The sequence below is a fragment of the Saccoglossus kowalevskii genome, chromosome 15 (genome assembly GCF_978046115.1).
Source record: "Saccoglossus kowalevskii chromosome 15, keSacKowa6.1, whole genome shotgun sequence".
Taxonomy (NCBI): Eukaryota; Metazoa; Hemichordata; class Enteropneusta; family Harrimaniidae; genus Saccoglossus; species Saccoglossus kowalevskii.
Genome location: NC_140655.1, coordinates 11,574,572 through 11,598,976, shown reverse-complemented (window position 1 = coordinate 11,598,976; position 24,405 = coordinate 11,574,572). Strand labels below are relative to the sequence as shown.

The 24,405-nt window shown below is 36.9% G+C and overlaps 1 protein-coding gene and 1 long non-coding RNA gene across 4 annotated transcripts; one reads left to right on the top strand and one right to left on the bottom strand.

Moving 5' to 3' along the window:
- Window positions 1-411: 411 nt before the first annotated feature.
- Window positions 412-4,396, top strand: LOC102801794 (uncharacterized). Its single transcript, XR_438443.2, has 2 exons — window positions 412-828; window positions 3,930-4,396. It is a non-coding gene; the product is annotated as an uncharacterized LOC102801794 (long non-coding RNA).
- Window positions 4,397-5,556: 1,160 nt separating this feature from the next.
- Window positions 5,557-23,332, bottom strand: LOC100371123 (degenerin unc-8-like). Of its 3 annotated transcripts, XM_002737620.4 has the most exons (14): window positions 23,144-23,332; window positions 20,150-20,478; window positions 18,316-18,435; window positions 16,851-17,006; window positions 16,101-16,235; window positions 15,389-15,674; window positions 14,593-14,681; window positions 14,115-14,281; window positions 13,370-13,432; window positions 12,615-12,723; window positions 12,333-12,405; window positions 11,525-11,656; window positions 9,970-10,045; window positions 5,557-8,967 (listed from the first exon to the last, which is right to left on the bottom strand). In XM_002737620.4, the coding sequence occupies exons 2-14, from the start codon at window positions 20,448-20,450 to the stop codon at window positions 8,794-8,796; spliced, it is 1,881 nt and encodes a 626-aa protein (XP_002737666.1). In that variant the 5' UTR covers window positions 20,451-20,478; window positions 23,144-23,332; the 3' UTR covers window positions 5,557-8,793. The 3 variants fall into 3 exon arrangements, with proteins under 3 accessions (XP_002737666.1, XP_085346582.1, XP_085346581.1); XM_085490456.1 differs by lacking the exons at window positions 20,150-20,478; window positions 23,144-23,332 and adding an exon at window positions 19,904-19,933; XM_085490455.1 differs by lacking the exons at window positions 20,150-20,478; window positions 23,144-23,332 and adding an exon at window positions 19,168-19,185.
- Between the last annotated feature and the right edge of the window lie 1,073 nt (window positions 23,333-24,405).

Genomic DNA, 24,405 nt, shown 5'->3' with positions numbered 1-24,405 from the left:
ACTATTTGAGTGACATATATACAAGGTATTTGTAAGGGGTTGACCATTACCAACTCTGGGGGGGGGTAGATTTAGAGAATATAATCTGCACAGAGAATGTAAAGCAAATTAGTTAACATGTTTGCAGTTCACGCGATACAGTCCGGCATTGGATGCGTTTGTCCAAGGTACGTGTGTATATTTGCACATGTAGGTGTGTGTACGCATATTTAAGATTTCAAGATATGCAAATTACAAAAAAACGTTATTGTATAAATAAACTTATCCTTATATGTATACATGTGAAAACTTGAACAAATTAAATGATGATGGCTTGTTTGTTCAATATCACGACCTCAACACGTTGCCATGATGACGTGCATATATTCTGTGTACACTCGTAGTTGATGTGTACTAATTTAAAAGTGGTCTTCCGCCTTCAAAGTCATTATTCGCCAGTCCTCCGCGATTTAACGGCATCATAGCAGAATGGCAGCCCAACACTCTGCCGATTCAAACCAATGGACCAAGGGACTGTTTGGTTGTTTCAGCGATCTTGGTCTCTGTGTCTACACGTATTTCTGTCCGTGTCTGGTCGCTGGTCGAAACGCCGAGGTATTTGGGGAAAGCTGTGTGATTTACGGGCTCGCTGTGTTCATTCCCATTCTGAATTGCATATTTGGAGCTAAGACCCGTGAAAATATACGGGAGAAGTATTCTATCACGGGCACTAAGAACAGCGACTATCTGATACACTGTTTCTGCACGCTCTGTGCTTTGACACAAGAATCGACGGAGTTGAAGGAACACGGCGATGCCCCCAAACGAGACCTCATAGACCGAGATTAGGTGAGTACAATGAACTTACTCAAATGAACTTACTCACACACCGAAAGATAATCTGTTTAAACCTTCAGATATGCGATTGCTTTACAGTTAAATGTAAATCTATTATTCAAAACACCTGAAAATATCGATTATCTTATTGGATATACCCGTGTCCACGTCAGTAGCTTCTAATGTCGGGGTTGTTTCGCCGTGTACATTTACAATTTTTAAAAACAGTATATACGCACTAACATATTAACACATGACATCATCATCTTTCACAGTAACGCACATGTCCGCGAATTTTGTGGAGAAATTCGTCTTTGTCTTGGTTTACATGGATTTTACATGGATTAGTGACGTAAAATATTGTACTATTACACAAGTTCTAAAACTAATTTTGGCCAGTTTATACCGTCATGGCCAAAATTGGGGTGATAATCATCAAGGTACTACTAACTCTAGACACGCCTTAGTTTGTTTTGTGAGGAGGAATTGACAAGCATATATACATTTATACGCAATATATTTCAAGGATACTGCCGACTAATTCGGTTAATACTGTATTAACAGCTACATTTTAAATCACCACTATCAGAATTGGAGGTTTTGATGACGTCATGGCTTTACATTATCACACGCTAATGTAAATCTCTATTCGCAAGTAAATTCATTTCAACACAGAACACCAAAATTGAACAAAATGTGTTCTATTCTGAAAAGAAAAGAAAAAGGTCTACTCAGACGCGATACTGTGATTCTAAACCAATATTATGTCATTTTTATTTAAAAATTTAATAGATTCATTGGTACATGTTAATCAGAATTAACTTTTTATTTTTTATGGAATCTATAAGTATATCTAATTATTTTATTTAAGTTTCAGACCTTTCATAAATTAACAACCCGCATTGTAGTAATGACTAAATTTGCACATTCCCATGTCTAGTAAATAATTAGCAAATCATACAGTCAAGTATGCACTAGTTTTAAAACATCTTTAGTGCTTACCTATCATCTCTAATTTACTGGATGTCAAAACATTAGTGACATAAGTTTTTATGTTTATTTGAAAAAAAATAATCCCACCACTATTATGCTATTATTATGCAAATTGGTGTGTATATCTTTGTTTTAATTTTGACATCAAAATAATTAATCAAATAAGTACTACTTAGCAGATACTCAGCAGATCTTTACATTTTTTTCAGAGTTTGTAGATTTAATGTAGATTAACATAACAGTCACAGCGACTGTTATTAAATTCGCACATGTTATCGGACGAACAACATTTTCTGATGAAAGTGCAAAAATATAAATTTAAATTTAAAAAAAAAAGTTATCTAAAATCGCTGTGAATTTTACGTTTCTTGTTTTTATTCTACATGTTCCAAAACAGGTGGTATTCTTTTCAATTCATTCACAGTAATGATTTGCATCTTCAGTAAAAGATTTATTTACATAGCGGTCACATGACCACATGGATGTTGTATCTAATCACAGTCCCGATCTAACGTAACATCGATTTTTTAATTAGTGTGAATTACGAGATTTCATAAAATATGTAGTTGAGAACAATTCTTCTATGAAAATAATTAGTGTGAATTTATTTTTTCCGAAAACGTTGAAATGTAACAATTTGTTCAGATATAGCAGTTATATTATTACTCAAAACGAAAGGCTTCGACAGAGAAATAATTAATTGGTGCATTTATTAACCGGACACACCCTATACATAGATGTGTTCTCCTGGTGAGTTATCTTCACATGACAAACACAGTGTCAGTGGTTTTGACATGAATTACAACATCTGACAGTTTCAGTGACAATTATTTTATTGATTGATTTCCCGGGAAGTTATTTGTTTTACAGTGAATCTGATTACACTTCGGCATAGTGGTAGATCAATATTTGTTTTTTATTTTGCATCAGATGAAAACTTTTGTCTATATACAACAAAATAGCAACATTCAATTCAGTCATACGCATACCAAGAAAGCTTATTACAAATCTTAAGTTTTCTTTTGTCTAAGTTTTAAAAAATATAGTACATGAAATGTGTCTAATCTATGATTTTAAACTTTCGAAACACACAATTGTCTTCCATATTTATTTTGTCGAATGCTTGCCAACGACCATGCACACATCGTTTTTGTGTGTACAGGCCTTTATACTGTATTAGTAGAGACTGATAACATAGGGGTCTCTTCCTTATCAAATCATAGAGTCCAGAGCATTTCCTATAGATCGCACCCTCTATCGACGAAATATTTCCCTCCGTGACGTACTTAAATTGGGTGACGCAAAGGCCGTTCGAGTCGATATCGTGTGATCTCTAATCGTCCATGAATAAAAATTATATATTTGAGAGGTTTGACTATATTGTAGATGGTGAATGGATAGCCAAACACAGTTATCGATTTAAACGACATTTGGCTCGTCCATGTACGTCATTTTGACGTCAGAAAAACGCTCTGCCACTAGAGGGCGCGACTAATAAAATGATGTACTACTAACACGTACTCCAAAATACTTTAATTTTTTACTATTTTCACTGCAAGGATAATTCAGTTAAAATATAATCCTTTGAATATACATTTATTTCTATACATCCAACTCATGAAAAATCAGTAAACTTTATAAAATATAAAATAAACTTTATACACACCCAAAAAGTTTTTTTAGCGAAAAATTATCCCAGGTAAAATCAAGTATTTTACAGTATTGATCAATATATACTTAGTAGTCTAGTGGTTCGTATCACGTACTTTTGAAAGCGGTTAAACCTCGGCTATGTGTTACGAATTTCAAGGTTAAAAGAACATGCAAAGTTCAATGTTTGACCCCCGGGATAGACACCCGTACATAAACATAGTCACATTTTCGAGGTTTTGTGGCACCCCGTACACAGCTCGAAATGAAGTAACTCCGGACCCGGAGTGGAGAATGAGGTGAAGCATTTGACAAACATTTGACAAAGACGAGAAACAAAATAATTCCACATTCATTTAGCTGTGTGATGTAAAAAATGGAGAAAATGGCAATACAAGAAATGTGGCGTCATGCAGAGGTGCGGAAAACCCAAACAACATTTTTACATATTTTTATGAATTGTATTTCAGGTTTCTGAGTGAATGATGGAGTATCGATATATTGGTCAACACGCACTTAACTAGAAGATGAAATCGTTATCATGGTGACTTTACTTGGGTATGAAGAGCTGCTCGCATACAACTTTCTGTGTGACACACTGGCACGATACTGTAACGCTATCCATATTTACACTTCGGACTCTTCGTATAGTTACCAATGACTACGACTACTAACTCTTTCTATGTTCTTCAATTTTACTCACTTAGTTTTATACATTTCATTGACGAGATTTATTGTAACCATCGATCGAGGCGTATATTGCCGTAGAGATGACGATTTCAGTATGCTACGTCACGATTTCTGTATGCTACGTCACGATTTCATTATGCTACGTCACGATTTCAGTTTGCTACGTCACGATTTCAGTATGCTACGTTATTAAACACCGTGATTGAATGTAATTACACAAAATATAAACTATTATCACGTTCCATTATTCAACGAGTATTCCAATACCTTTTATTATTGTACATCTGTCACCGTAACGCCATAAGTTACAGCGTGCCGTAATTTCGGGGTATTTTACGGGGTATTTTCATCCTACCACATATGGAAATGCAAATTCCAAATATAGAATGATTACGCACGTAAGCGTCCTGTAATAAAAAAAAAAACATGACTGCCACCAGTGTTTGACCGGAATCCACACAAAGAAGTTCGCTGATTCTGTTCTAAACTTTTTGAATTTCGGCATTCCCATGATGTATCCTTGGAAGGAAAAGATTGTATAATAATAAGGTTATTACAAGGATACCTCAAAGTATGCACTCAGACAGTACGCCGTCGCATCGATCTCCGCTGCGCGACGGTCGATACTCCCGCTGTACTGTCTTCGTGCATACTTTGAGGTATTCTGTATGGCTGCTCCGAAGCACACTACTCATAACTTGAGCGTACTCACAGTATTTACGTCGTTGATACATTTTAAAATCAGCGCTGGTTCAACTGTAAATTTTGCTTTGTAGAAAAACAACTTACTCCCAAAAAGTACCAGGATGTGTGACCTTTAGGGGTCATTGACGTGTTCGCGGTGTGAAAAATAGATATTTAAAAATAAATATTTATTTCCACAGAGTAGTATGATCCAATTGTAGTGACATATTTACACCAGAACAAACACACATCCAGGCGTTATTAAACTAGTATGATAATCAACTATCAAGATCATGCAGGCATGTGACATGTATTCATTTACATACTAACTCAAAACGGGAAAATGAAATGGGATTTCATCCTAAAAGGTAATATTGAACAACTGACACTGAATGACCACAAATATACATAGGTTTAAAATATGATCGAATGCGATGCGAAAAAAAAAAGAAATGCCAAAGTTGTAGAACTGTTTTCGACGGTGAGTCTGTGCATCAATCACAGTGGCAGTGAGAATTATTGGAGTCGATGTGGATGCAATGTTCACTGCCAAATTCAAGTATCATTACGTTTGGCGATTTAAAACTTTTGTCTCCCTGTTCTCAAATTTCTAGATACCATTTTAGTAATAGAAAATTCAGAATTATATGGTTCGGACTGAACCGTGATATTACATGTACTTAATGTTTCGTCTCACTGCATATACAAAGTACACATCACCTGTTGTATTCACAAGCAGTTTATTTCAAATTATCAATAAACAGTAAAATGTGTACAGGTCGCAAATGTGAAGCAGGTCCATAGCAAAGAGTGTGACTTATAACTCACAATACACAAATTACCCAGGTGAGGTGTAATTTTCACGATTGTTTTTTTTTTTTTTAAATCAGCGGCTTTCTATCGTATGTTTTGTAATCCAAATGTTTCCGATACAGTGTAATTCGTGTGATACTACTGAAAAATATTACTAGTATTCAAAAATTCGAAACGTTTCCATTAAAAAAAATGTATATTTTATTACGCATACTAATATATTCCGAATGTGGCGTAAAACAAATACAATGCTTAAATGGATAACTGTAGTAAAAATAATTATTTTAATTCTGTTTTGTTATTGCAATAAAAAAGAATAAAAATTACAAACAAAGCTTAGAGTCTAAATAACATGTCAGAGTAATTATAAGAAGCGGGTGTATATAAAATAAGACTACTATATCTAATCTAAGTTATTTGACATATTCATAAGTCATAAGGGACGACCATTTATTATGTCTGGGGGAACAAAACAGGGGAGTCAGCATATTTTCCAACGGCACAAGGGGGCAGTGACTTTTTATCAAGGCTGAAGGGAGGCGAATATTTTTTCTTAAAGATTGAGACACAATATTTTTACTATACGCCTTTTTTGGAAATAAATATATATAGAGAAAGGGGGGTTACAAATTTTTAATTTTTTTCTAAAGGGGCACCCTCTTTTACAAAATGAATAATATTTTTTTAAAAAGCACCGAGAATTGCCCGACCCCCCTGAGGAATAATAAATGGTCATTCCCTAAGTAAAGCAAGATGTACTTTGTTTATTGTGTTAATGACCTTAAAGAGCAGTATAATGCGGAACTAAAAACGCATTTTTAGTTACACGGTTAGTATTAAACTAACTTATTAAACGTCTTGATAGTTTAGACTTTGAAAATGATCCTCACACTGCATAAATGCGTTTACATAAATTTGCATAGGATGTCACAACAGAATACTGCTGTAACGAAAATTCGTTTTCTATTGTTCTTACCAAAATCATAAATTATGAACCAGAAATAGAACTAGAAACAGAAGGGCAATATCACGTAAAGCTATCCGCGTTGTTTCTTTACGTGTATTCATTGTAACCTAGTTCATCGCAGCAAAACTAGTTCCATTTGTTCACAGTTTGTTTGTTTGTTTGTTTGTTTGTTCTTCTATGCAGTCGATGGTTCAGGTGGATATACATGAACAAGTCACGTGCGAAACACGTGTAGAAACAATGCATACAAGTCATGTTCTTTTCAAGAGGAACAGATATATTTAACTCGCCAAAAATAGTGAAAATAAACATCCATACACCCAAAAAGTCTTTTCAGCGAAAATTAATTCCAGCTAAAATAAAGTATTTTACAGTATTAGTATCAAATATGTACTCCCCGTTGTACAAAAATAATGCGGAAGACATCCGTGTTGTTAACTCCAGTTTAACAATACAAGTAATTTTTTTACTAAACACAAATGAAATTAGGGGAACGATACAATAAAAAAAATGAATACAAAAATTACACGAGAACGTAATTATATATAGCAGAAATCCATTACGATAACGGTAAATAACAAATTTTATATAAAAAATGATAGAATATAATAAAACACTACGACCAATATAAAATAATATCGATTTCGTTATACATATTTGACAACCGCATTGTAAACAAGAGTGTACTATATAACACAGTTGTTTCATCAGCTTATTTCAGTCATCAAAATATATAATAATTAAATTGTTTGCTGTTTTGATAATTCCATAAACTAAATTAAACCCTTCTCTGGCCCAAATTAATTTCAAGCTAAATGCATAATATTAGCATAATCATATGTCACGTTTATTTGGTTCGCTACTGTGCTTTTCGTTTGAATCGTACCCCGAATAAAAATACAATTAATGTGAACACAAACTTGATCCATGAGTTTATGGCAAAAGTTAGTATCCAAATTGGTCCCTGGTTCAGACTAGTAGACGTTGTTTTTGTGGTGTACACTAGATATTATTTTAGAGTTATGAGTACAAAGTTACAAATGTTTGAAAAAAGGCAAGAGTTTTCACAATACTCACACTCCAGGATCGGATAAGTAAATGAGGTTAAATCTGGTAGTTATTTTCTATAGTACATATATTCACAGTTATATGCCTCGTGATCACTGCTCTAAAGTGTGGTGCTTGCTTTTACCAAAAACAATACAATTTATTTCGGTATATTTCCAATATTCATGTTTACCTCTCATTTAGAATATTAATAGTTGTTATAATCGATTTCCCAAGTTTTTGGAGGTTTTCTACAAACGCCAACTTGGTTGAAGCATGCTATATTATTGTGTGCCGATGATCAGACAAGAAAAAAGTGACCCGGATGTACACAGCAAACCAGATACATACAAGTAGTAGAATCATTGGACACTTTTTGCATGGCCTCACACGTGACCAATATCTGCTTATATCACTGTCTCAGTTAGTACAGAGACCACTGTACAACTTTACTGCAGAAACATGGTTCAAGTCGTGAGTCTCTCCACTGTCACGCTCATCATGAGCGAACTAGAGTTTGAAACAGCTTTGACCAAAGAAACTCTGGTTTACTGGTTTACAAAAATGAAATTGACCACAATTCACAAATATACAAGTTCTAAAGTTGGCCTGTCTAAGACTGTATTATATACCTGCATTGATATTCATTTCGAATACGTTTACAAAATAATATTTGTCAACAATTGCATTGTAATTATGATTTCAATGGGCTCTACTATTGTTCACACACCCACTTCTCCTACTGGCCGATCAACGTTTTTTGGTCGAGTCATTGGGATGGGGTAAACTCGGTTCCAATATATTGCTGTTTACACTACTGTGATTTTGAGCCGAACCGTGAGCAGCGTAATGAAAAAATACCGCTGAGGGCAGTATAACAATCATGAACAACTAAAAATTACAGAAGGCGCGAGAAAAAGACAGAGACAGAAACTCGAGCCTACCGGAGATGCAACCCCCCCTAAAACTCGTCAAATTCGCGATATAACTTTCATAACGTTATCAATTCTTGTACGTTAACGGGAATTTTTGAAACCTCGGTCAGGTAACTAAAAGTCTAAGGTGCTTGTTGGGGTACGACAACGAGCAGTAAGACAAACAGTTGTGACGTCATCATTCTTCACATTGAGAATTTAAAAATTTGTCGTTGCATCGATGGAGTTCTTTTTGGAGGTTATTTCAACATCCTTCTTTTTCTGGGTATCACATTTTGGACCACAACAAACGTAAACCAATAACGCAATAATCATGAACAGTGACAAGTATATTGCTATGGAAACGCCGATATCTTTCATGAGCTTCTGCATCTGAAATAAATAAACAGATAAATTGTCATTACTGCGCTCTAAGAAAGTATTCTGGATTGATGTTCGGTACTTTCATGTTTGTTTTAACAAAACTGCTTGTGTTGGTGACGTTCACGCACACAAACGAAATTTAATAACAACATTGATGAAAATGAACAATTGGAATTTTACGGTATGTATACTGGACTCATTCAATTATCGTGACTTATTTTTGAAAATTGAATGTCAAATTTCACCAGACCGGCCGACGTGGATTTGGTATCGCTATTTTTGGAATTAATCATTAACATTTCCTCGTTTCTCTGCTCTGTCAAAATGAGTTACCTATGCCTTTTTCACGTAACTGTCTCATTAAAATAATAAAAAATATTACATCTAGAACAAGCACCCAAAACACGTCACAAGAGGTTTCAGTTCAAGTGCTTTCACGATACAAGTGTCACACAACTATTAGATTTGAAGTGTCGTTCAGAATTTAATAATAGTTAATACTAGTTGTATGTTCGCACTTTACTATCAAAACCACCATTCGACCACTCATGTGCCAGTGATCAGTGTTTGGGCGAGCGGTCGGTGTTTCAATGAGCGAGCGAGCGAATAAAAAAAAACGCGATTAAAATGCGGTCGGTTTCCGGTCGGACAAGACCGCATAACAAAAGAGTATACGGATCAGATGTTATCATTTAAACCCTTCCAAAGATAAACATATGCAAATATCCACGAAACGGTAGTTGTAGTCTTTTCCGCTAGCGTTTTGAAACACTAATTTAAGCAACGTTATTTCGCAATTTCGATCTTTTGTAAACCTGGGATGATGTATCAAGGTCTAATATAACCGTTTTATCAATTTTTGAAAAATCAAGAAAAAAGTGAAAATTTCCCTTCTCGCTACCTTAAGTCCGTCGACGAATCAAGTAATCTTCGAACCTATATTAATTTCAGTATGTGAGCTCACAACAACTAATCAAAGTTGCAATTACAGTGAATTACGAACTGCCTTACCGTGTATTCAGGAAAACTCGCAACGTTCTCAGAATCCATTGACCCATAGTAGGTTTCCAGTAGCAACAAGTTTCGCCTGAAAACAGTTAATATATAAAAGCATTGAAGACATTGTTGGTCACATGTATGGTGCATGGGATATGAAGTCTGGTTTATAATATGATATATGAATATGATGCGATTTATGATGCGATATATAATGCGACATATGATGCGATGTATAATGCGATATATGATGCGATATATGGTGATATATGATGCGATATATATGATATACAATGCGATATATGATGCGACATATAATGCTATATATGTGATATATGATGCGATATATGATGCGATATATATTGCGATATGTGATGCGATATATGTGATATATGATGCGATTTATAATGCGATATATGATGCGACAATGATACGACATATAATGCGATATATGTGATATATGATGCGATATATGATGCGATATATAATGCGATATATGTGATATATGATGCGATATATAATGCGATATATGATGCGACAATGATGCGATATATGTGATATATATCGATATATGATGCGATATATGGTGTGATATATAATGCGATATGTGATTTGATATATGGTGTGATATATGATGCGACATATGTCATATATATGTCCATTGACCCATAGTAGGTTTCCAGTAGCAACAAGTTTCGCCTGAAGCCAGTTAATATATAAAAGCATTAAACACATTGTTGGTCACATGTATGGTGCATGGGATATGAAGTCTGGTTTATAATATGATATATGAATATGATGCGATTTATGATGCGATATATGATGTGACATATGATGCGATGTATAATGCGATATATGATGCGGTATATGATGATATATGATGCGATATATATATATGATATATGATGCGATTTATAATGCGATATATGATGCGACAATGATGCGACATATAATGCGATATATGTGATAAATTATGCGATATATGATGCGATATATAATGCGACAATGATGCGATATATAATGCGATATATGATGCGATATGTGTGATATATGATGCGATTTATAATGCGATATATGATGCGACATATAATGCGATATATGTGATATATGATGCTATATATGATGCGATATATTATGCGATATATAATGCGACAATGATGCGATATATAATGCGATATATGTGATATATGATGCGATATATAATGCGATATATGATGCGACAATGATGCGATATATGTGATATATATCGATATATGATGCGATATATGGTGTGATACATAATTCGATATGTGATTTGATATATAGTGTGATATATGATGCAATATATGATGTGACATATGTTGCGATATACGAATTTATTTAATTGTGTGATTTTATGTAAGTGACCTAATGTGGCGTGCGTGACGTCATACTGTTTGAACTGCTTGAGAATCAAATTGATGCGGTTGTCAAGTTGATAGACCACTATGGTTCAATTAAAATTAACTATAAATCGGAATAACTTTGTAATACATAAAAGCGTCTTTTCTACATCTCTAAAAGAAGACCGATTTATCTATATCTAACTTACCGTATTGCTGTTTCGTCGTTGAGTACCTGTGACGTCACATTACTGTACCGCAATTCTTCTAACAGATGTGGAACATACGGTGATGACGGCCATGTTGCCTCTGATGTCATTTCCACCTTGTATTTAGTCTCACTGAAGAAATATAGTGAGAACATCGAATGAGATGGGGGTACATATTAGTATCCCTCAACTATCCACACAACTACGTGTAAGTGAGGCAGAAACAACATCATACACGACCATACAAACCAAACAACAAATTCATGACAATGAATACGGACCAATTAGTGAGACTGACCTCGAGAATTGACGTCTGCGGATTCGAAAAAAGTGAGGACATTCTGCTTCTCATGCGGAACCCGCCATACATCCATCTTAAATCATAATTCAACATTCCTACAAATCGCGCCCTCTGGCGGCATGGAATTTCTGAGACGTCTAAATGGTGTACTAGTGATGAAGGCAATGCCTTTCAAACCGACAACTGTATTTGGTCTAGAATTTAGTAAAATCTCTCAAAAATTCATTGATGAACAAGTACAGATCAAAACGCTATCGACGCTTTGTTATCCATTTACGTCATAGAAGCGGTTCACCGCTAGAGGGCGCAACTACATATTCGGTAACCGACAAGGAACATCATTGATATCGTTTTCATGTTTTTAACCAATGTCAAAATGTCGAGATTGTATTTTAGCTGGAAGCAAGCACGATATTTGTTCAAGGGATGTTTATTAAAATGTGATATAAAAAGCAGCGTACACCCAGAGTACACCCATGACGAGGTTGACTATGTATCCACACGTACCTGCACGGCAATGGACAGTCACATGTAACTACCCCTGTACGATGAATGTGACGAAGCAGCTGAAGACATAAATCTACATAATAATAAATAATATGCAGTTTTGGTATTAGTAACTAAATATCTGAACGATAGAAAATCTAAATCATGGGCGTCTGCCATTCATAATCTAGGATAGTTCACCACTGAGATTCACACTTCGTGTCCATACACAATTATCGACGCAATCATATTAATGAATCATAATATACCACGTGACTAAACTTATGCAAGGGACAAACTCACCTTGACGGATGTCGGTCACATCACATGGTGCAGTCTCATTAGCAATCAAGGAGTCCGTGCAACCGCAGTATTCAAGCATCTCGTATCGTAAACATTTTTCACGGCATTCCTGTGGGCCAATAAATCAGAATCTATCACACCTAGCGCCCTCTAACGACAGACGTAAGTGGGTGTAATGGTAAGCCATTCACAGGGTCGATATTTTGGTATGCTGTCTTCCGTCGGTAAAACTACTTTCTTGTAGTGAATTGTTATATTGTGAATAACGAACAACTTTACAGCCGAACAGAGCTGAATATGCTGAATGTCAGAAAACTGAACTCGAACTTGAGACAAACATCATTGTATACTGCACTATGATCTGAGGTTGATTATTATTACTGTTCTCTCACTTCCGGTTTTTAATCATATATAACACGAACGGCTGTGGACACATCCTTTTAACAACTCTGTTAGAAGACAGGATTTGCCATTTTTCTTTGCATGACATAGAAAATAAAATTAATACTCTTTCTTTTTGTATGTTCAAAATATAAAAAAAACGGCGCCGGTTTGTATGGAATTTATTTTCACTGATCTTTGACGAGTTGAAAATAAAATACAGGAAAAAAAGTATATTCGCTGGATTTTATTCTAACTGAAGCATTCCTTCGGCGAAAATAGCGAAAAAAAGTTGCAAGCGAAAATAAAGTATTTTACAGTAACTATTTTTAGTGTGAACGTGGTATTTTATATTTATCTTGGTGTATACTTACATTAACTGATGAATACTCGGCCGAACACCGCCCGAATGGTTCCGACAAACGTTTGATTTCAACCTGACAATAAAGAATAAACACACTTTAGGAAATATAACAATTATCACGTGAAATGACGATAGTTTGAAGATGGTCGGTTTGGATTGGGTGCAATCACCTCCCAGAGTTCCTTTCGGTAGGAACCGAAAAGTATCTCTGTCACAATACACCGCCATTTTGCGGTGACTGGAAACGCCACAAGATTTTTTGATTACGTGTATTCCCAACGTGTTTTTGTTATTAGAGATTTTGTTAAAATATGTTTCAGATAGCTGGCAAACAAAGGGTGAAATAAATTAATTTCATCGTGAAATAACGGTTACTAAGGTGTTACTCGGTTCTTCAAGTTGACCGTCCCGTCGATTGTCAGACGAAGAAATACATGTATAAACAAACGTAAATAACAAATGAGCTTTTTATTTTGAAAAAATACAGAATCTACAAACATCGAGTGACTGTTACATTATTACCCGTTATATGAATGTTCATTGAACATAGGTTTTATGAGAATAAAGTAATATTTGCATACGGCATTTGCGTCACTTTCCTCGTCTTTGCAAATACCTACTGCACGATTGTTTCGCCTTAATTTTCAAAAAAACATTTATTTTTTGTTATTCTAAGGCGTTTTTATTTTGTTCTACATGTTGCACTAAACACTTTTTTTTCCTTAGAAATTGTTCCAGGCATTAGGCCGGCTTACCCGTTTTATTTCTTTACTCGTTGAGACTCCAGAGCGGGCATAAAACCAGTCTGTTTCCGGAGATGGCTTTACATCCGGGTCATGGATCAATACTTTCACACCGACTTCACCGCTAGTGAACAAACCAAGGTATTCGTCTTGCTCCAGGGACAACGTCAATTTCAATCCTGCGTTATAAACGTATCATTGAGTTATTAGCCGAATGAGCGAGAACCTTCGGTTTTCATCTGGTATGTACAACGACCCATTACGAGACAGAATACTTCCGGTTGTACATCTGATGTTTACATAATTTGCATGATAATGTTAACAATTTTGAAAAAAAAAACGTGATCTTCGGAACTTGTCAATAACATGTCGATGTTTTTAGCAAAACTAGCATGCGAACGGAACAAAACACAGCATCCCGGCGACATGGGGCCATCTATAACAACAATTTAGTTTATTTTGAATGGGGAAAGAAATCAACAATTCATACCGTTTTGAGTGCCCGCCACGTTGACGGGAGATGGGCTGTTGAACGTAAAGCAGTTTCCAAGTTTATTGTCCTGGAAGACTGTAAAATCACTGAAATAAAAAACAGCACTAATAGTGAGTTGACCATCTTGGAAGTGAGACGATTAAAAAACCATGAAAGCTGTTATTTGACTGCACGTTTTTAGTTTGGGGCAACATTTTTTTCAAGGTGATGTTTGAATATTGTTTTTGTGATATTAATGATATGTGAATGATTTTAATAAATCATTTTTTCTACAATTTACCCTGTAGTAATTCTCTTTCCCACAAAAAATCCCCATAAATCCACTTTTCCCGAGTTTCTACAATGCCTCGTTCCCTATATCTTAGAGGAGATTGCGTCGTTCAAATCTTCTAGTGGATGAGTATCCCGAAATTATCATCTATCATTATTTTCGAAAATTACAAGCCACACCAACCCAGTAACTGCTCAGTTAGCAAAATATTTTTACACACTCCCATTATGTCATACGCTGTAATATGCAATTACAATTCTGCCCCCCCCCCCCACATAACTCTGGGTGGGGGAAATGTGAACTGCAACTATTCGCTTCTCGGTCGTAAACATTGTTAGGTGTTAGGTGTGTTACAGACATATGATGATGACGTATCCGAGAAAAGCGCCCTCCTACGGCGAGTCTACAACAATCAAAATAATATGGGCGAGTGTTAAGACACAGTCAAATTTTTTCTCTATTAAGTTTCCCCAACATTTGAAAAAAACATAATGACCCAACAAAATTAAATGTATATATTACCTATGTCCACACTTCCCTCCATTGTATTGACACTTTATCAGCATATCTTCAAATTGGTGACCCAAGGTCTTCAATTCTTCCGTGTTAAATTTCACCGTCTGCTCAATGACGTCATTCACGCGCGATGACCGACTTAATAACAGGGTATTAATTAGTGACAGTTTACCATCGTCGCCATAGACTGGTTCCCGATAAATGTTCTCACGAAAGTCTTCATAAAAATCATCCGAGTCGGTGAGATGCAAATAAGAATCTTCCCAGTTCGCCGAAAACAAATCGTTTGAACCTATGAAAAACATGTTTATATTTTGGATTCAGTTTGATGTGTCAGTCGAGTGGTGAGTAAAATGTCCGTATTAAGGAGGTTCAAATGGAACTGAAAGTATGTCATGTTAATTTTTCAATTGTTTATATGAGATTATTCCTTTATAACTCAAAATAAAATAATTATAAAAAGTTTTCTCCCATAATGCGAGCTAGCCTCTCTAGAGGGCGACGCCAGAGTCTATGACCCCCCCCCCCCCAGCTGAAATGATTACAGTGCAAGACACCGACAGCCCTAAATCTTGGGAGGCTGGCACCTGGCAGTAATGCAAAATTTAAATTTGGTTCAACCAGTCACAACTCCATCGCCCTCGGCGTTGAAAACTGGATAGGGTAACTGCGCCAACAGCCTTATTATGGTGAATACGTACATGAACGAGGTACTTACCAATGTCGGGATAATCACAGTTATTTTCATCTTCTCCGTTTGTTCTGCAATGTTTTATTCTATCGCACACCAAGTCCGCAGGAACACAATAGGATGTATCCGATTCAAAGCAGGTCACTCCATCACTGCCACAATCTGAAATTAAGATAGAATCCTACTCATAATTATCGAGAAAGTTGGTATGGTAAATTGTATGGTCAATGATCATTAGTGTATTGTGTACAATCATATAGCTACTGTCCCAAGACACCGTAAAATAGCATTCTTTTGCGTGTTACAGTGTCGTATATTCAAAAACTTGTCTTATATAAATTTCCTATGTCACCTGACTACAATTGAAGAATATCTCTGCCATGATAGAAACCTATGGTTAAAACAGTTATAATACTGCCAAAATAGCCACTATCGACTAAAATATATAATCATTTTATAATATAATATAATCATTTTCACGAACATTAAGCTGGTGACCCCCAATCTCAATAATAAGTCAATATTCATATATTTATTGGTAAATCAATAAATTCTGGGTATTTGCATTCATAAGTAGGCATCTACCTTGATGACATAAATTAGAAAATTTGCATTTTTTTGTAAACTGAACAATTCCTTGTGTCGCAATGCAGCTAGGAAGGCGTAAGCAAAATTAAAAACCAGTGCGCCCTCAACATCCGCATTACCACAACAACTCTATCGCTTGGTACTCTGGGAGATCCACGAGCACCAGAATTCAGTATATTTGATACTTACCCTGGTCGTAATATGTGCAGTTTCGTTCGTCACTTCCATCTCCACAGTTGTCAAAATAGTCGCATTGCTGTACAGATGAAACGCATTCTGAATTATCGCACGCAAATACGGCGTCACCACCGTCGCAGTTCAGACGACTACCACCATACGGAATAACTACAAACAAAAACAAACGTATTGCAAACATATAAACACGCACGACGAGATTCGAACGACCACGGACATTTACTGTGCCTTAAATACAGAAAATCGAATGAATAGTGTACATTTAATAGAAAACAGGGTGCACGCACCGCCATTGCTAGTTATTGCCTAGGTTGACGCGCCGGTCACCGTCGTCACACATTGTCGTGTGCAATATGGGTCCCATGCCACGTGTACAACGCGTGTACTTTAATTTATTCATCGCTGTTTTCGCTGAAGGAAAGTGAATATCACCTTCTTAAAAAACAGCCAAAATGTATTTTTATCGAAAAATAATTCCAGATAAAATAAAGTATTATACAGTATCCTATATTACGATTTTACATGTGGCGTGCGAATAAGGCGCTTCGAATAGAGCATTATGGTGATTTTACACGTGATTCGAATGATGCAGACTATACGAGAATAAAATGTTAAATATGTTTTCCTTTTTGTGTGAAACTTGCACTGCCCTTGAACGTTGTCTCCTTAACTGCGCATGTGCGTATTCTTCAGTTCTATGGCTACGTCACTGGACCATATACTAGTAGTTCAATTCTAATGCAATCTATCTAGCGTATCTAGTACAAAATTAATCTGATTAAAATCCGATGTACTTTTTTTAATTCAATTTTATATAGTTTTATTGTTCTTTTTGTTTATTTAAACACTGTTATTTTGTTTTACTTGGAGTTATTATCTCAGTCGCCTTAATTGAAGCCTATACATAAATCGGATTTTAATCAAATTGGTATCAAATCCTAACAACAGGCAGTGAATTGCAATTGACCCAATAGCATAATAGTACTTCTGGTGTCATTTACTTTGAAACACACGTGAAGCATGTCCAGACAGTGAGGATGACGAACGTCTCTAATATCATCGCCTAAGTTTAACCCCACGACAAAGACTTCCGTTTTCGATATTGTGAAATTCTTTTCTTTTATGGGGAAAAATATAGTATTTTTACCAACTAAAATCATATTTATTAAAGTCATTGTTCATACACGAGTTGTTGAACACATTACATAATTTGTAATTTAATTCAGCTTCTTTCAGTCATAATGCAAGGTATAAAGAATAAAACGATGTTTTTTTCTATGATCGGTAATTATGAAAATTATCATATGCATATGGAATACATTTCGTTATTATGAATTATTTTTAATATATTTCTGAATTTTCCTGTCAAAATCAGTTTTTTTCGCCTAAAAAGAATTTCACAATATCCAGAACAGAAAAATTTACTGTAGTATTCTTTCCGCATTGTCCCATTTCTCACCTGTGTCACTTGCACAATTTATTTCGTCTTCGCCGTTCCTACATTCCTCAACACCATTGCATTGCATGTACCATTTGACACACTCGCCACCACACTCGAAGTCGCCACTCAAACACGGACCTGTGTCATAAACAAATAAAATGTAATTATATAATAGACAGAAAAATATCATCTAATAGTCTATTTACAGATGTCTGGTGCGCGCGATACTATATCGGAGTACGTCATCAACGTCCGAAGGCTCGTTCGAAGCTGGTTCTGATGCGCACGGTCACAGCTTAATATATACAGAACAGCGTCAAAATGTATATAATTTTCTCGATTTCGCCTGTCATAAAGTGGCGTGATAAATAAATATCTGGAAGACTATTGGTTTATCTGCTATTGCATGAATAGATATACTAGACGAGTACAAAAACATGGCGGACTTAAATACGTACTCTGACAAAAAACATCACGCGACTTTGAAACCAACAAATATTCTAATTGTGGTCGTATATGTTGCATTTTCATCAGTTGCAGTGTTGAGATGTCTTCCTCTCATGGAGTGAATTTTATTATTACTTCATTAAAACATTTGCTGGGGGAGTGCCATATGATATTTTAATTTTGCTTCGTCCAAAATGTTGTTTTCAAATGTGGTTAGTTGGTGCACCTGAATATCGTGAAACGAATGAGCCTACACATAGCTGATGTAATGGACCAGTCTGAGTCCAGCCCAGACTCTCCAATGACTATATCTGTACGGAAGCCATGTCTGAGGTACTCACCCATATATGGCACCAAGTGCGAGATAGGGCCCAGGCTGTCCAATAACAATAGCTGTATGTAAGCCATGTCTGACGAACTCACCCATATATGGCATCAAGTGCGAGATAGGGCCCAGGCTGTCCAATAACAATAGCTGTATGTAAGCCATGTCTGACGAACTCACCCATATATGGCATCAAGTGCGAGATAACGCCCAGACTAGCCAATGACAATAGCTGTATGGGAGCCGTGTCTGACGTACCCACCCATATATGGCATCAAGTGCGAGATAGGGCCCAGACTGTCCAATAACAATAGCTGTATGTAAGCCATGTCTGACGTACTCACCCATATATGGCATCAAGTGCGAGATAAAGCCCAGACTAGCCAATGACAATAGCTGTATGTAAGCCGTGTCTGACGTACTCACCCATATATGGCACCAAGTGCGAGATAGGGCCCAGACTGTCCAATAACAATAGCTGTATGTAAGCCATGCCTGACGTACTCATCCATATATGGCATCAAGTGCAATATAGCCCAGACTGTCCAATAACAATAGCTGTACGGGAGCTATGCCTGACGAACTCACCCATATATGGCATCAAGTGCGAGATAAAGCTCAGACTCTCCAATGACTATATCTGTACGAGAGCCATGTCTGACGTACTCACCCGTATATGGCATCAAGTGCGAGATAGAGCCCAGACTGTCCAATAACAATAGCTGTATGTAAGCCATGTCTGACGTACTCACCCATATATGGCATCAAGTGCGAGATAGAGCCCAGACTGTCCAATAACAATAGCTGTATGTAAGCCATGTCTGACGTACTCACCCATATATGGCATCAAGTGCGAAATAGAGCCCAGACTGTCCAATAACAATAGCTGTATGTAAGCCATGTCTGACGTACTCACCCATATATGGCATCAAATGCAAAATAGAGCCCAGACTGTCCAATAACAATAGCTGTACGGGAGCTATGCCTGATGAACTCACCCATATATGGCATCAAGTGTGAAATAGAGCCCAGACTGTCCAATATCAAAAGCTGTATGGGAGCCATGTCTGACGTACTCACCCATATATGGCATCAAGTGCGAAATAGAGCCCAGACTATCCAATGACAATAGTTGCTCGTACTGGCTGTTAGCTACAGCAGACCTGCGTAATCTATTCACATTACAAACTGTAACAGATGGGAATGGTGCTTGTTCTCTTGTTACCATGACAACTTCAGTGCGACTTGGATAGCTAAGGTATGTCGTAACGATGAACACAATTTCAATAAGCGAAATAAGCGCAATGATGACCAAGAATACAGTCCAGAGTGCCCTGTAAAAGTGGTGAAAATGGTGGAATTTTCGTTCTCCGATGGCCATCTTGAAAACTATTTTTTCGCCTTTATAGCTGAAAAATATAAATATTACGTCATTCAGTATGTTAAAAATAAAGATGGTACCAAATTATGAATTATGTTCAAAATGTTACGGAATGTGATGTATCGGGGGATATCTTTAAAAAAGCAGTCCTACTACGATTAAACACGTTCCATGGCCGAATGAGGGCGCTGTAACGACCCAAAGTTCAGGGTCTCAGTTTGGAAAACCGATTTTATCGGAAAGTGATGATTGTAGAATACTTCAAATATGCTGACGGTATCGGCGATAACGTGCGTCACTGTGGATAACGAAAACATTCCCTACGGTATGAAGTGTTTTTCGATAGAGCGAGACCCACATAAGAGATTCATGAGTTACATTGATAACAGTACATGTAATTAATACTTTCATGAATCTTGTCGTGGTCTGATACATAGAAATGCCGCGACTTAGCAGAACGAACTTCTTATGGCATGACCCCCCGTGACCTCGTCACAGGGATGAAATCATCCTTCTCTATTGGATAATTTATGGTCACGTGATAAGCACGTCACAGATACGACCATTGTCCCTACAAAACATTCCAGATAGTGCCAAAATTAATGACGTCACATTTTCCTTCATGTTATTATTCAAGAAGACGGTCGAGAAACAATAAAAACTTAAACGCGTATTTCAGAGGTGTTGTACTTTGTTGGTCTTATTCGCGACGTAATTTATTAAAACCCAAGTGTAATTGTCTGATTCACAAATGACCGGGTCGAGTTACTGCTTTATGAAAGGCACTTAACGATTGGACAATATCACGATTGATATGTGCTATTTTGCTTCGGGTTGTATTTAAAGATTTACTAAACTTTTGTAATAATCTTTTAACTGGTTGCCATAGTGTTAGATCCAAAATAGCTCAGGGCAACTCGCCCGATAGAATAGCACATACACACGATGTTTTGATGTCTCGAGCTTTGATCAAATGAGCCTGCGAAAGGGCCAGTTTCAGCATTCGGTTATCAGATTACATTTTGCAAGTATGTGAAATTTCACCCCCGAACTGAGCTAAAACCATAAAATATGTTACAATTATGCTGTTTCAGTTAAAAAACGTAGGATATATTAAAGTTATATATCCTGGCTCCATTTCCCGCTTATTTTATTTTAGATTTGCTAATAGTAACCTCTGATGGGTGTTGATTATTGATCACTGTGGCAAACGTGCGTATATCCTACTTCTAGTGATAAATTATGTAAATCCAAACGCTTTTTTCGCCACATGTTCTGAAGTAGCGTCGGACATATTTATTTAAAGGGCGGTGGTCGTCGCGCCACGCATGCGCGAGAAATGGGACTCATATGAACAAAGATGGCGACTTTCACTGTTGCACAGTCCAACGAGTACAAACTGAGACGTTAATCAGCTTTAACCACGTAATTTCTTTGGTGATTGGAAGGCATCAAAGGGGTTACCGGTGGTAATTAGCGCACGTTGCGCCCAGGTCAAACACCTACTACTACATTAGAATAGCGCATTGGATTGTTGAAAAATCAATGTTTATCGACGCAAATGTCGCACATGCGCGGCGCGACGACTTCCGCCCTTTAATTTCCAAATCCCAAATTTGTACAGCGCGCGTTGAAATTTCAGATCAGTTTGGATGATGTTTCCTGTTCGCATGGGACCTATGATGAACATGACGCGACTCGACGACGACAGCCATTGTATCGTACATTCGCAAATCAAATATCCTATCACACTTTCTGACACTAGTTGATTTTTTACGATCCCCGCTCCAATGGAACATACATGTATCCAACACCATATTCGAGGTCGCCGTTTCTTGCCGAGCCTCGGCTACGCCTCTACGCGATGCAATTTGTTTACTTATCCGGACAGAGAGTTAAACACGTCCCTATTATATAGGTAGCGTATACACGCAATCGTTTGAACAATAGTCAATCATGTGAACTTGACAATAATTGGTAGATAATAAAGTTCAGCAATTATTTCGAATTTTCGGGGCAATTAAATTCTTTTACCGTGAAATTTGGTCGTGATATGGCAATGACGACCTTGAACAGTTTCGTGTAAATAGTCTATGACCACGAAATGGTCAAAGCAACCGCCACGACAACATCGTCTATTTTTAACGGGTTATCGTGAACAAATAACATGCTGGCACTTTCTCTTTAATAGCATGAAGGTTGTCTCCATGCTCATCGCGGCGACGTACGGTCTGTTAACGTGCCAGGAATAACAACACGTATAAACATGGCAAATATACTTGAAAGTGGAATACAGTTGCAGCACAGGCATCCATTGCAGTTTAGGCTGTCATTCCGAAAATTACTATCAGCGAACCGATACCAGTACCCGTTGACGAGCGATGACTGAGTCGAATTGTTTACATACATGCAAGTCTGTATTAAATCACGTGACGTCGGCCGCCCGCTTGTATGGGTACGGATCATGTAAAATAACTGCATGACTACGATAACGGAACGAGTTCCTTTTGCACCCCATCCCTAACCTTCACCTGAACCCTCCGATTCATTTGTGTATTTCCCCCCTTTAAATAACTATTGGCGTTCTTAGGTGGGGCATTCACAATTAAATTGGAGGTGCTGAACGGTAGGGGTGGGATTATAGTTGGGGTTAGGGGGTGAGCGCAAATGCAACTCTTTCCGCGATAACTTACCCAAAGTTGTGACCGAAGTGAAATTACCAATACGTTTAACTCTCGATAGCTGAACCAAATGGATCACACTTGCAACTGCAGTGTGTCCTTCAAACGACCGGGCGACTAACTCACTTAAGTATTCTGTTTGCATATGAATATAAAAACCACCTTTGCCATGCAAAACCACGTCTGAAAATAGATTACGATGTCACGTTTGTTGTTCACACTGCGCCACTTCACCCATGGGTAATTTGTATAGCAGCGCCACATTCGGTATGCAAACCCCGTAAACAAGAGTGCGCTGACCTCTACAGTGGTCGTAATAGGCTGAATAATGGATATGTGGTGAGGAAGATGAGAAAAGAGACAAGTATTTACTATTCATGACCACAGTGCGGTTTTAATGGATTTTATTCGTCTCGAATAATGTTCGTAAAGGCACCACGTGCAAAAAAAAAAAAATATACAATTTACATTTTGCAATTATGACTTTTCACGTTTCACAGCCACACTAAAGCAAATGACAGTTTTTTTATTTATATACTCAAACATGGCACTATTCATGACATATTAAAAGCTGACCACTGTTTACCCACAACTTACACACTTTATTACACATACGGTATATACCACAAGTAACATGTAGATGGACATTGTTTCCCAAAACGGGGACAATAACGTCACAGATGCGAATACAGGTTAGTATGACGTATGTCACAGAGGGACATTTTGTTAACACAAATAAATGAGGACAATGTCCGACTTTTAAAAAAAGGGTAGACATAGGATACAATTAGACTGGCCCAGTTGTGGCGACTTTTTCAGAGTAATTATAATAATAACAAACTTGGAGAAAAAAAAGTTTTGCGAAATTTGGGGTGAACGCGAGAAATTCGCGGTTTCACGGGATTTCACGTTAACACCTACAATTCGAGATATTTTTATTTAATTTAAAACTTTAAAAAGAAATGAATCGCCAATACTGTGAATATATCAAGGGTGGCACAGCAATCGGGATCCCAATATAATTATTATTTACAAAGTTACTGTTGTCTCCTTGCAGTTGTACATGTTGAGGAATGATTTCAGGTGATGACAGGTGATTTCAAGTTTTTGGCGCCAACGGCTGTCACCTCACTTTCTTTCGTCTGTGCCTGTCACCCCAAGAAACTTAACAAGTACTGCTCCCGGGGTGATTCTTAGGCTTAAAGAAAATATTTGGTGATTTTCAAGGATTGCAACTGCGTATTCAGAGGCGGGTTTTGAATGTAGACCGACCA